The sequence below is a fragment of the Eleginops maclovinus genome, chromosome 21 (assembly GCF_036324505.1).
Source record: "Eleginops maclovinus isolate JMC-PN-2008 ecotype Puerto Natales chromosome 21, JC_Emac_rtc_rv5, whole genome shotgun sequence".
In the NCBI taxonomy this organism is placed as follows: domain Eukaryota; kingdom Metazoa; phylum Chordata; class Actinopteri; order Perciformes; family Eleginopidae; genus Eleginops; species Eleginops maclovinus.
In genome coordinates this window covers 2,086,159-2,099,051 of record NC_086369.1, presented here as the reverse complement: position 1 = coordinate 2,099,051, position 12,893 = coordinate 2,086,159, and the positions used below count along the sequence as shown (strand labels likewise).

At 43.7% G+C, this 12,893-nt stretch overlaps 1 protein-coding gene across 6 annotated transcripts; it reads left to right on the top strand.

Moving 5' to 3' along the window:
* The first annotated feature begins 12 nt into the window (after positions 1–12).
* On the top strand, positions 13–11,936 carry nktr (natural killer cell triggering receptor). 6 transcript variants are annotated; one of them, XM_063912319.1, is made up of 17 exons: positions 14–280; positions 1,439–1,517; positions 2,013–2,087; positions 3,427–3,534; positions 3,788–3,832; positions 5,062–5,149; positions 5,760–5,789; positions 6,219–6,364; positions 6,991–7,204; positions 7,307–7,462; positions 7,537–7,624; positions 7,962–8,110; positions 8,211–10,472; positions 10,571–10,654; positions 10,747–10,806; positions 11,162–11,263; positions 11,358–11,936. In XM_063912319.1, the coding sequence occupies exons 2-17, from the start codon at positions 1,460–1,462 to the stop codon at positions 11,407–11,409; spliced, it is 3,717 nt and encodes a 1,238-aa protein (XP_063768389.1). In that variant the 5' UTR covers positions 14–280; positions 1,439–1,459; the 3' UTR covers positions 11,410–11,936. The 6 variants fall into 6 exon arrangements, with proteins under 6 accessions (XP_063768390.1, XP_063768389.1, XP_063768388.1 ...); XM_063912318.1 differs by having other exon boundaries at positions 15–280; positions 8,187–10,472; XM_063912320.1 differs by lacking the exon at positions 10,747–10,806 and having other exon boundaries at positions 13–280; positions 8,187–10,472.
* The last annotated feature ends 957 nt before the right edge of the window (positions 11,937–12,893 follow it).

Here is a 12,893-nt window from a genome sequence, read left to right as displayed (position 1 = left end):
AGGGACAACAAACTCAAAGCCAGTCGGTTTTTTTATGTATCTATGTGTTTTATTATTATTATTGATGATGTGACGTTTATTTTATACACAATATAGGACGTTTATATGCTTTTGGAAGAAAAAATAGCTGCAAAATAAACAAATCTACTACGGAAGCAGCGGAGGGACAAACAACTCAACACCAGTCGTAGTTATCATGCAGCGCAGCAACCCGTTCACTTAAAAGCGAACTTAGCACCGTCAGTGACTAGCTGATTCCTTGGCTAGCTACTGTGCAGAGGTGAGTAACACTTGGTATTTTGGACATTCAGATCCAGTGGTTATTGTTTAACATTATGTAAAATGTAATAGTGCGAGCTGTGAGATATTGGAGGTAAGGTGTGCTAGGTGCTAGCTGTTAGCACAACCATTTTGGAAGCGTCAACGTTTTTGTTTACATTGCTTAACAGTTAAATCTTTGTTTTCTGTCACTGGGATTAAACCTGGGGTTATTGCACGATTGATGCAGTATTGACTGTTAGCTGTTATACAAGTAGGTCATGTTGACAACAGTGGGTTAACAGCCTATTGTCAACTGTGTGTTGATCAGCTGTTCATTGTTTTTGATTGACCCCATTCGTGATGGATTACATCTTGATTGCTTTTAAATCATGTATCTACTTTTTATTAGTCTGCAATGTGAACGCAGTAAAACTCAGCTGCACTGTTAGCTGTGAATTTACATACAGCAAACACTAGTGATCATCATTCATTTGCCTCAGATAATACATATCTCTTTCCCACACACACACACACACACACACACACACACACACACACACACACACACACACACACACACACACACACACACATATATCTTATAAGTATTACATGTCAGCAGTGGGACACAGCATTTCCTGAACAATATGCACCCTGTGTAGTTTAAATTGTGAGGAGATTAAACCTTTAATAAATCCAAACGTGCTGACAGCTTATTGGACGCTCTGCTGTTTTGCCTGCAATACAAGTCCTGCTCAGATGTGTGTGTACGCTGCTGACACACCACATATAAGTGTGAAGATATAACAAGCTTAGGAGGGGACATGTAACGAGTAGAGGGAGAGGTTTGGAAAGATATTTGGGATGGTGTTATGATTTTCTGAATTCAAAAAAATCTAATATCAGCTTTTTTGTCACACACATTTTTGCCCAAGAAGACAGCGGAGCAGCGCCTTGCTCTACCTCTGATATGCAAAGCCAATACATCTCCCCATAGACTTCCCTCTCACCCCTCCCCTCTTTCTTTCTCCTCCCCTTTCATTTTCTCTTACCCCTCTCTGAATGTGTTTGCTGGCACACTTTCTTTAAATATTCTGTACAGCTCACTGCTTCTTTAGAGAAGGGAGTTATTATTCTGTTTCCTGCTTAGCTTTTTTTGTTTTCCTCTACATTTCAGGTCACCCAGACGTTGGTTGCAATGGGGGTGAAAGACCGCCCTCAGTGTTACTTTGATGTGGAGCTCAACCGGGAGCCAGGTAAGAGGATTTTTAAAGAGTATGATATGTAAACAGCCTAAACTCCTTTTCCATAAGGATGTTTTATCTGTGTGTGTGTTGTGGTTTTGAGGTAATAACATATGTGTGAGAAGCTGTTATCATGTACGTTTCAAGCAGGAACTTTTGTGCAACTGATGCAAATTTAAAGACCTCAGGTAAAAATAAACGGTGATATTTGAGGGATGAAACTGTCCTCCGATCAGGATGTTAGGGTAGTTCTTCATTTGCTCCTGGCTATAGAAAAGTTGATATAAAGTCTGAGCTTCACTGCAGGACTCTTCTCACTATGAGGCCAATTAAAAGTGTACAGTGTAGTCAAAACTGTGCTTCTTACAACTCTTTAATTGTCTCCTAAGGCTATTAACTTGCCATCGCTCAAAGATTTTACAGCAGCACCTTTTTATGATGAAGCCTCGCATTAAGAAGAATGAGGATGTGCGTTAATATTTTGCTCTTCTTCTGTGTGTCTTGCAGTTGGACGCATTGTCTTTCAACTGTTTTCGGATGTTTGTCCCAAGACAAGCAAAAACTTCCAGTCTTTGTGCACTGGTGAGTACAAAAAGGACATTACGGGCGTTGCATGACTGAGTATTTGTTTTTAAAAGAACAAAACTAAATCAAGAAAAACCTGTAAGAGAACATGTGACGTGTGTGTTTGCATGTCTCACAAGTACAAATGACAATTGCATTGTAGTACTCATTGAATTCCTCAGATTAAGTCAGAGATATTTGGGAATTACAGGCAAGTTTAATGTCTGTTCCTCTTCACATTTCACATATTTGTTATTCCTGTCCTTACCATAAAACATAAGAAGTTGTCAAATATATAGGAAAAAAAAAGAGAAATAAAGTGAAAGTAGGAGCCACAACTTCCTGTAGACACACTCCTCGTTGGTCTTTGTTGATGAAAGGATCTGTCTCTGTGGCGTGGCAGTGACAGATGGAGTCACAGGAAGCCGCTGTGTCTCCCTATGCCGGGCAGCACACGCTGTACTGTAGTGGTCGCGGTCTGCCTAGAGATAGCCATAACTCTGCAAACCGGCTGCAGATCCGTCCTCGCTCTCATTTTTCACGCCACCTGGCTGCGGGAATGCGACGCTGACAAGGGCAGACATGGCTCGTTAGTCTGTTCCTTTTCCTGGACACACACACACACACACACACACACACACACACACACACACACACCACATGGTAATACACACTGTCTCTTTTTAGAGGTCTCTAATGTGTCCTTTTCGCAGGGGATCGGCTCATAAGAAACCAAACCCTTTCGAACAACATTTCTAGAAGATCAGCAACCTAACCTGCCCATTCACACAGCGAGCCCTCTGTACTACACACACACACACACACACACATACACCCTTAAACACATCTAATGAAATCTCTGCATACGTGTCTCTTTACACCCCAGGGAAGGGGAGATCCCGGGGGTTATAGCTCTGGGACGATGGATTCTGTTTTCCCTCCAGAGGAAGACTTCTTAATGAGGCGTCACAGCAGGGGGCCAAACAAAGGCATCCAGTTTATAGAAATCCTTCCAGAAATTTGCATTTATTCCCTTCTTTAATTAATGTGGCAACATGTATTTCAAGGAATACAAGGAGGTAAAAAGTGCATTATAATAAAAACTCACAACGGATAACCCACGTAAGACAAAATAATAAATACAAATCAGATGAACTCATAACATATTGATAATAATGGGGATGTCGCTGATTAAAAGCTCAATTAAAAAATATAATGTATGTTTTCAGCTGTCGTCGATTGAGTTTGCCAAAGTATGTAGTAGATGAAAGGACGCATGCAAAGGAACCTCATTTAGTCTCCGCTCTGTACTGCTTTGTGATGGATGGGAGCTCAGTTAACATCTGTGTGATTGCAGGTGAAAAGGGAACTGGTAAACTCACTGGGAAAAAGCTGTGCTACAAAGGCTCCACCTTTCACAGAGTGGTAAAGAACTTTATGGTCCAGGGAGGCGACTTCACCGAAGGTAAGATGCTTCATATTAGAAGTGTGTGTTTTTACATTTCATCCAATGGGAAGCATCACAGCTGTTCCTGATGTTACTCTGTTTGATGGAGAGGAAGTAAGGGCTCTCTTAGGAACCAGATGACTTTCAATAATGCTGATAATAGACGCTTCAGAATGTGTTCCTATTAACAGCCATTAATCACTTCTGATGAAACAGCACTTTCATTTGAAGGTCCTGCAATTATCTTAAATATTTTATTGTGTCTTTCCAGGAAATGGGAGAGGAGGGGAGTCCATATACGGGGGCTACTTTGAAGGTAATGTGAATCTTATTTAATACACAGTCTCATAATTGTTCCTAATTCTGCATGATCACAATGCTGCATGTGTGCTTATGATGTCTCCTTCCTTACTTTTGCCTCCTTTGTTCTTTGTATCGTGCTGTCTTCTATTGAGTAGTGGGCTTTATCAGCATGGAGAGTAGGTTCTCTCTCTCTCTACGATCTACCTGCCTAAAATTTTCAACATATTCTTTTATTTATAGAGTGGTCTTTTGCAAAATGAGAAGGTAAGAGATGTGCACGGCTCAGTAACACCATGTCCACACTGCCCCCCCACCACCACCACCACCACCAGCTTCCTCTGTCAGAACCAAGCAGTGGTGCAGGGATGTTACTGCAGGAGGTTTCACTCAGACAGCCTCCATGTTAGACATCATGGCCCCCCGGGGAGGGCTGCTAAAGCTACTCTCTATGTTACACATGTGCTATTTATAGTCGCATGATATTTAGGCTGCAGGGTTCTCTGCTAGAGGAGGAAATATCAGTGGAAATAGGATATTTAACCCTGCAACGTGGGTATATGTAGATAAAGTGAATACTTGGATGACAAATATTGGATTTTTCTCATTCTATTCTATTAAATAAGATTATTTATTCGTCCCACAGCGGAGACATTTACAGCAGCTGGGTTTACAAAAAGAGTAGAACTACATATTACCTAAAAATATAAGCACACGTTATTAAAGAGGCCATATTTTACAGAGGATTTCCTTTTCCTGTAGTGCGTTTATATAGGTTTTTGTGCATGTAAATGGTCTGCAAAGGCTACAATTAACTGTATTAAAAAGTAAGTGAACATATACAAGTATTGAAAGAGCAACAAGGTTAGCACATTGTGTATAAAGTGTAAATAATATCAGTGCATGTGCATCAAAAAGTGCTTATTCTCCTTGCGATGTTGAAAAGAAAGGATGGATAATCTATCTCCAGCAACTCCAATCAGTGTGACCTCCTATAGCATTTTAAAATGAATTAAACCAGCGTAATATTCTTTAGCACAAGCTCAGGATATACGTTTTATATAGGTTTAGAGAGAGACTAGATCCTTAACAGCACAACACATCCCGTTCTGGAAGGACTGGTTGGTGAGGCAATGATGAGGTTTGGTGGTTTACAATGTCCTGGTCTCCCCTGAATATTTCCGCTGTTATCTACCAGAGGAACACACTGTGAGACGGCGCTTTTTCTCCCTCTGCTCCCCACAGATGAGAACTTCCTTCTCAAACACGACAAAGCCTACCTGCTGTCAATGGCCAACCGTGGGAAGGACACCAACGGCTCCCAGTTCTTCATGTGAGTTTCACTTTGGAATCAAACCCCTCTGCACCTTTGAATAAACCCCTCACTGACATTATCTATTTGTCCCTTTTGAGTCTTGAATTTGCCATTGAGTGACAAATTCTCCTTTGTGCAGTTAGATTTTCAAAGTGCACAGAAACATGGATTCATTATTTTTTTTACCTACAAATGTGTTACATTTTTTCTCTTGCCGTTTTTGTGTAAAATTTACAGAATCTCTAGCATCCTGCTCTTCCAAGGTAATGTGTCTCCAAGGCTGTGTTTCTCTCTCTCTCCTGACTGTATTCATCTTTAAGTAGTTTATTATATTCTGCTATCATGTTTTGGAACAACATTCACAAAGTGGCTTGAGGTAGACTTCACTAAACACACCTATAAGTTAGAAATACATAAAGGAGGAAATGTCTACAGACTGTCTTCCTCTGTATGATCCTTTTATGGTCATACTTGCAACTATTATAAAAAGACAAAATCTGCACCTATTCTCTGTGATTCTTCAGTAGCACCCACACTTTGTTGAAGGTCCTTGTTTATCCTCATTCCTCTCCTTCTTTTCTCCTCTTTCCATGACCCTGCCCTTGGTTGACCTTCCTCGCACAAACAGCACAACCAAGATGGCGCCTCATCTCGACGGGTAACATCACGATCTATATTTATTCTATTTAATATTCCACACCTTTCACACTGATTGTACATATTATATCCTGCTTTATATTTTGATTCTGTTTTTGTTTATATTTTCTGGACATTTTTCGTCCCAAATGTATTTTTTACTTTCTTAAAATAATATTTTATTGTAATTGAATTTTGTTTTTATGCTGCTGCAACGAAAACATCCTGAATTGGGATCAACAAAGCAATTCTATCTGTGTATATGTCACTTTGAAACCTATATAAGGCATTAAAATGGTCTTTAGAGCCCCTTTAAAGGTGTGTTTCTCTACGCTGGTCTCTTATCGTGACCTATACTGCTCACTTTGGTGTGTATGATAGTGTGTTTGTGTACGACACCTTAATTGCAGACTCTAAAATCATATAATAATCAACCTGCGTCCGTCCACAGAGTCCACGTGGTCTTTGGCTCGGTCATCTCCGGCTTTGAGGTGATAAAGAAGGTGGAGGGGCTGAAGACGGATTCAGCCAGCAGACCCTACGCCGACGTGAGAGTGATGGACTGCGGACAGCTCTTCACCAAGTCCGCTAACGACGGTGAGATCAGATTTACCCGAATCTTTTATGGTTCTCCCCGACTAAGAACTGAATCTGAAGCTGTATATCGAGATCTATTGGGACGGACCTGGCAGTAGCTCAGTCTGTGGGAACTTGTTCTTCTTTCTATTTCACACTTTAAAACAGCTGGGTTGTGTGCTGTTTAGCAGACACTACTTAAACAGGAGTACATGGGGTTAATTTGCAGCCTATAATTAAATCTGTGATCTGCTGCTGTATGAAAACATCCCCAGTTTTACAAAGCTTAAATAGATGTTATCCATTACCTATCATTGATACAAACATGAGCTTACTACCACTGTGTTTTCCTTTCCTGGTGGGATTAATGTGCGCTGCTTGTATCTGGGTCATACGTTGTGTTGTAAGAGGTTGGCATTTGGATGATGGCGTCCCCCCCCCCCCCCCCCCTCCCCCTGCTGGCATTAGTTACAGGGACTGTAACCTGATCAGCGACGTGATCTCTGTGAAGTTCAGCTGGCATCGTCCCACCGCCAGCTTTCATTTTCCCCCGACATACCGAGAGGAATGAAACAAAGCCTCAGTTGTTGTGGCGCTACACCACCCTGAAAGTGACTCCTGCCTTTTAACCTTTCTCACTGTTTCAGTTCTTGAAGGAAAGAGGAAGAGAAGCTCCCGTTCTGCCGACTCGTCCTTCTCTTCCCACGACTCGTCCTCTCAGTTCTCCTCGTCTGAAAATGAATCGGATGAAAGGCACAAACATCGAAAGCACAAGAGACATGCAAAGAGCAAACGCTCCAAAAGAAGGAGAATGGAATCAAAGAAGAAGGAGAGCACTGATGTTCTGCCCTGCAAGCAAAGGTATACATCATTAGAGTAGAAGCAACCCACTGACATGACTCCCTGCCAGGTCGGTTCTTTGCATAACACACTATTGTTTTGCATACTGTTGTGTGGTTGAAGCTCTCCCAGTCCTGTGGAAAGAGAGGTGGAGGCGGAGGTGGAGCAGTGCGGGAGGAGGGAGAAGCTCACAGTCCGACCAGAGGAGATCCCACCTGTACCAGAGAACCGCTTCCTGCTGCGACGGGACGTGCCAACCCAGGAAGTGAAGGCAGAGATGTAGGTTTTATCTTATACATTTCAACAGTGATACATTAAGTGTCGGTGTTTACTTTGAAACTTGATCTGTGCAGTGTTGAACAAGAAGAAACGTGTCCTTCATCTGACCTGAAACCTTCAGTCTCCAAGTCTGGACGGAAGATTAAAGGCAGAGGAACAATGGTAAGCTCACGCCTACATATATTATAAGTATTTGTTCCTAAATTATGTCAATGATGTCTACTTCTAGGGGCCCTATTGTGCTTTTTTTAGTCCTCTTTAATGCAAATAATCTTAGGTCTGACATAAAGAGGTTCGACTACTTTTTATCAATGCAATATGAAGTATCACACCAACAGAAATGTAGTAGTTATTTCCAGTATCAGTGAAATTCAACAACAGTCTTTGATACCAGGGTCAAAAACAAAGCAATGTAAGCGTCTTTAACTTACACTCCTTTACAAGATCCTCTATCGCTCTTGTGACATCCCTAGTATCCTTATATTTTCCTTTTCTGCAGAGATATCACACCCCGACGAGGTCCAAGTCCCGCTCTGCGTCAGTGGAGGAACGGGGCAGCAGTGAAACGCCGCCTCACTGGAAAGAGGAGATGAAGAGAACCAAAGTGTATCAACCGCCCAGCGTCGAGAGATGGAGCAAAGGAGACAAGTAGGACTCTTTACTCTGTACCTCCAAACATCCGTCTTTCCTTTTCTTTCCTTCATGCATCTTTTGACTTTAACAGATTGAATGAACATTCCTCAAGCAGATGGGACAACAGGAGTGAGTCTGCATGGTCCCGGTCTGCAGATCAGTCCTCGGACCGCAGCTCGGAGAGGTCCAGCCTGCAGCGGCAACCGAAGAAGGAGAAGAAGAAATCTAAAAACAAGAAGAAGTCCAAGAAAACGAAACGCGGGAAGAAGAAGAGCTCCAAGAACAAACCTCCTGAGCCTGTCCCGACAGTGAGTGAAAGGCCAGCGTCTTCAGAGAGGAAGTCCAGAGGTTCCCGCTCATCTTCAAACCAGCGAGACTCCTCAACTCAGAGGAGGCGACGCTCCTCGCTTTCATTTAGAGAGTCAAGGTCTAACTCCAGATCCTACTCCAGTCAGTCCAGATCCAGAGGGAGGTCTTACTCAAGATCCAGAAGCCATTCTAGGTCCAGATCTTTCTCTAGATCCAGATCTCATTCCTATTCTCGATCCAGATCCAGGTCAAGATCCAGCTACAGATCTTCATCCAGGAAGAAGCGTTTGTCGAGATCCCCGAGGAAGAGGAAAGCCAGTAAGCCCAGTGTAGCCCCCGTGATGCCCGAGAAGCTTCCATACAGCAAAGCCCCGCCTCTCCCCAGACTCCCGAGTGTCCCGGGTTCGGAAAGTACCCCCGTGATCCCGATGAGCGATAGCCCCCCGCCGTCGCGCTGGAAGCCCGGTCAGAAACCCTGGAAGCCGTCTTACATCCAGGAGGTAAAAACAAAAGCAGCCCCCAGCTCTTCGTCTGGACCTCCTGCAGCCGGTGTTAAAGAGAAAGTTCAGACTGCTGTTACACCGAAGGGTCTGCCGGACGACTCTGAAGTCCACAGGTCCTGCAGTCGCTCCAGGAGCAGGACTTACAGCAGGTCCTCCTCCTACAGCAGATCAGACTCTGACACCCCCCAGAAAGCACCGAGCAACAAGAGGAACTCACTGGACAAGGAGTGGAAAGAGTACTACAGCTCTCTGAAGAGGGTCAAAAACTTAGATAAGTGCATTTCACTCGCAAGTAGTCAAGAGGTTAAGTCGGGATCGAATAGTCCGGATGTCTCAAAGAGATCGCAGGATCAAGAGGGGAAGCAGTTCAGCCCGGTACCTGTAGAGGCCAGGTCAGAATGGGACAGTGACGCTGATGGTAACACTGGTGCTCGGTCAAAGAAGCAGAAGCGAGCGGTTCAGTCCCGGGAAGTCCTCGATAAGAAGTCGTCTGCATGGAATTCTGAAAGTGATTCTGATAATGTCACAGCCAGGAATTTGGCTATCTCTGAGAAAGAGGAAGGGGAAGCTAGTTCAGAGTCAGAGTGTGAGACCTCCAGGAAAGCTCCAGAAGAAGCGGCTGTACAAAAGATCCCACCTGCTAAAGGTCCCGTGGAGGTCGCGGAGAAACACAAGAGCAAGAAGAAATCCAAGCGTAGGCACAAACACAAGCGGCGACACGAGAGCAGGAAGGACAAAGGGAAGAGATCCAAGAGGAAACACCAGAAGCTCAAAGAGACGTTTCACTGGCAGCCTCCTCTGGAGTTCGGAGAGGAGGAAGAGGAGGATGAGTCCAAACATAGACAGAAACAAAGTCCTGGGAGAGGTGTCAAAGAAAGACCTTTAAAAATAACCTCTAATCCTAAAGAGGAAAAGGACAGGCTCCAACAGAGAGCGAAGGACTGTCTCAACAAGAACCAAAAACACACTCACCTTCAGGCGTCCAACAGGAACGGTGCTGAGTTACCCAACATCAAACAGCAGGAGTCTTTAGACGATATGGACATCTGTACGCCAGAGCATGACGCTGACGTTGTAGAACCAACAGATCTTTCTAATAACGCACCTGAACTAACCCTAAAACCTACCTCAACATCTCCAGATAACGCTTTACCTCCAAGCAGAGACACTTCTGTCAGCTCCTCTGCTGGACTGCAAGACGAAACCACTGGAAACCCTCCCGTCATCAACTTGAAATGGAGGCCTTTGAAAGGAACGTCAGCCCTACAGAACATCACCGTGCCGCCCGTCAGCGTGGTGAACGTCCAGGAGATCCAGAACGCCTCGGCGCAGGCGGTGAAGATGGAGATAAAAAGCCAGAGCCGGGTGCGACCGGGGTCTTTGTTCGACGAGGTGCGGAAGACGGCGAGGCTCAACCAGAGGCCGAGGAATGAGGAGAGCTCCAGCGAGGAGAGGTCTCCGTCCGAGGGGACAACACGATCCCCGAAGAAGTCCCGCTCCAGAGGCTGGTCCCGATCCTACAGCCGGTCCATGAGCCGGTCCCGCAGCTCCAGCTACTCCTCCAGGTACAACAAGTACTTAATGACTAACACCAGAGGGGGTGAAATGGATCCTTTAACCTTTGAGTTCAAATGTAAGTTATAACACAGCGTTTTTCTGTCAGGAGTCGCAGCAGGAGTCGGAGGAGACGGGGAAGAGGGCGGTCGCGCTCTCGTAGTAGCAAATACCGAACCTACAGGAGTCGCAGGTACAGAACCTTCTTAGGAATTTCATATCTTTGTTGATGTTGAATTTGATCTAAATGTTCTTCCAACTCTTTTTTCTTCTTGGTTCTATTAGTCGAACGTACAGTAGAAGTCATTCCAGAAGCCGCTCGTATAATCACCGTCGGAGATCCAGGTCTGTGAGCGGTTTAATGTGCTAACAGACTCAGAAACTGTATTAAATCAAGGTTTATTCTACAATATTCTTAGACTATATTTGATTAATAACTAGAAAAGTGAACAGTTACTGCTTTGTTTGTCTCTGTGTGATGTAATGTTGTAGGGAAAATGAACTGCTAAAGGAAGTGAGGGGATTTATGGACCAAAAAAGACCAAAGATCTGTTTGTCAAGAAAACGGATTAATAAATCATTAAAACACCCGTTAGTCCGAGGCCTCTGAGAGATCGATCCTATCTGTTTGTCAGAGAATACATATTATGCTTATTTTAAGGTTAAAGTTACAGGAAATAATATCAGTGTGTTGATGCAGGTCAGACTCCTACGACAGCTATTCCAGTCGGAGTCGGAGCGCCAGCAGGAGGCGAGGGCGCCGGAGAAGCCGCAGCTACAGGAGCTCAGAGCGCCGGTCCCGGTAAGAAACTCTGCAGGAAGCCTCAGTTTAACCCTTCCTGTGAATGCAGGTGAGATTTTGCTTTCAACAGCATCTCCTTGCTGCCTCTCCACAGGTCGTACCGCTCCTCCAGTCGCAGCTCGTCCCGCAGCAGCCGCTACAGCTGAGAGGAAACTTAAACCCGAGTCTGGACACTGGGCAATTAGTGTTAACATGACACATCAGCAGCTAAAGCTCAGAGAGGAAGAGTTGTCCCTTCTTGTTTATAATGGACTGTATGAATGTTAATAAGTGAACAGGCAGGTCTTCTAATGAAGGGACTGTCAAAGCTGAGAAAATAAAGTATAAGAACATTTTGTAATGAGATCTTTTATATTGTACATTTGTTATTCCTTTTTAACCTCTCTTTCTTACACTGATAATTATTATACTGTACGTGTCTAATCCGCTCATTTCTGAGTGTTTCGGTTGAAGTTATTCCTTAATTTCCTCTTTAAAAGGTTACTGTTTTATGGGAAATCTACTTTTTGTAGCAGTGTCGAGCTTTATTCAAGCTGTGATTTATGTTTGTACCATTGTTTATTACTGTATCACGAATGTTAAAAGCTGTACTCAAAGTAAAGTCTGTCTGATTTACATTTTAATCAAACAGTTCTGAATGTTCATGCTGAATAAATACAAACAGCATATTAAACCTCTGTTTTCCCTCTCAGTTAATGGACTACCTATACAACGGCGCCATCTACCTTTCAATTCTGCATTGTATTTTATTTTTCACCCCGGCCAATTTAAGCTGGCTAGCTCTGACCATTTGCATGCATACAAACCTATATAACACACTACAGGAAAGGGAACACCTCAAAGGGCATCATAAGGCCCCTTTAATGTGTAAACTAACAATGACTCATGTCCATACTGAGGTCATAATTTAGTAATGGACATACAGGATTGGATAATGTTTCCTTCACAGAAGAGCTCCTATAGTAACCCTTTTATTAACAGCAGGTGTTTTACGTGGCGGCAAATGTGATTTTCAGGCTCCTTCCAGAAGGTGGAAGCTTTATTGAGCTCAGGTTTCATGAGGAAAAATCATTACCCTGCTGTCACTTTCTGGTGAAATAGATGGTTCTCTCCTCACAGAATTTCTCTCCTTCATTTCTCCTTGTCTGAAATGTGGATTTGAAATATATGTACTTTGCTTTTGCTGTTAGGAGAAGCCAAACTGCATGATGACTTTTTATTTACACATCCACATAATGTAGATGAAAGGAAATACCTCTAAAGTTGCTGTAAGATTCTGCTTCTTTTTCGTGGTGGACCCTGAGAGATCAGAGTGATGAATGGGAGCTGCTCCAGGTGGCGATCGATATTTTTCCCAGCTTGTTATGAGCGTATTGACTTCTGCTTCATACGGTCTGCTCAGGAGTGAGCGATGGCAGCGGGGTTCAGGGATCCTCCAGGGGGGGAGACAAGGCTGCAATACTAACTGGGCAAAGTGGGAAATTGCCCCGGGGCCCTCAGAAGATATAGGCCCCAAAATGTGTAAAGACATTTGTTTGAGGGACCCTATTCTGCTTTTTGGGGTTTTCCCTTTCCTGTAGCGTGTTATTCAGGTGTTTGTGCATATAAATGGTTTTAATATCCCACTCAT

Excerpts from the sequence above, each read along its gene's own strand:
- nktr (XM_063912318.1), top strand. The coding sequence starts at position 1,460 with ATGGGGGTGAAAGACCGCCCTCAGTGTTACTTTGATGTGGAGCTCAAC. Across the intron at positions 2,088-3,426 it reads CTTCCAGTCTTTGTGCACTG|GTGAAAAGGGAACTGGTAAA; the intron begins GTGAGTACAAAA and ends GTGTGATTGCAG. Across the intron at positions 11,264-11,357 it reads AGCTCAGAGCGCCGGTCCCG|GTCGTACCGCTCCTCCAGTC; the intron begins GTAAGAAACTCT and ends GCCTCTCCACAG.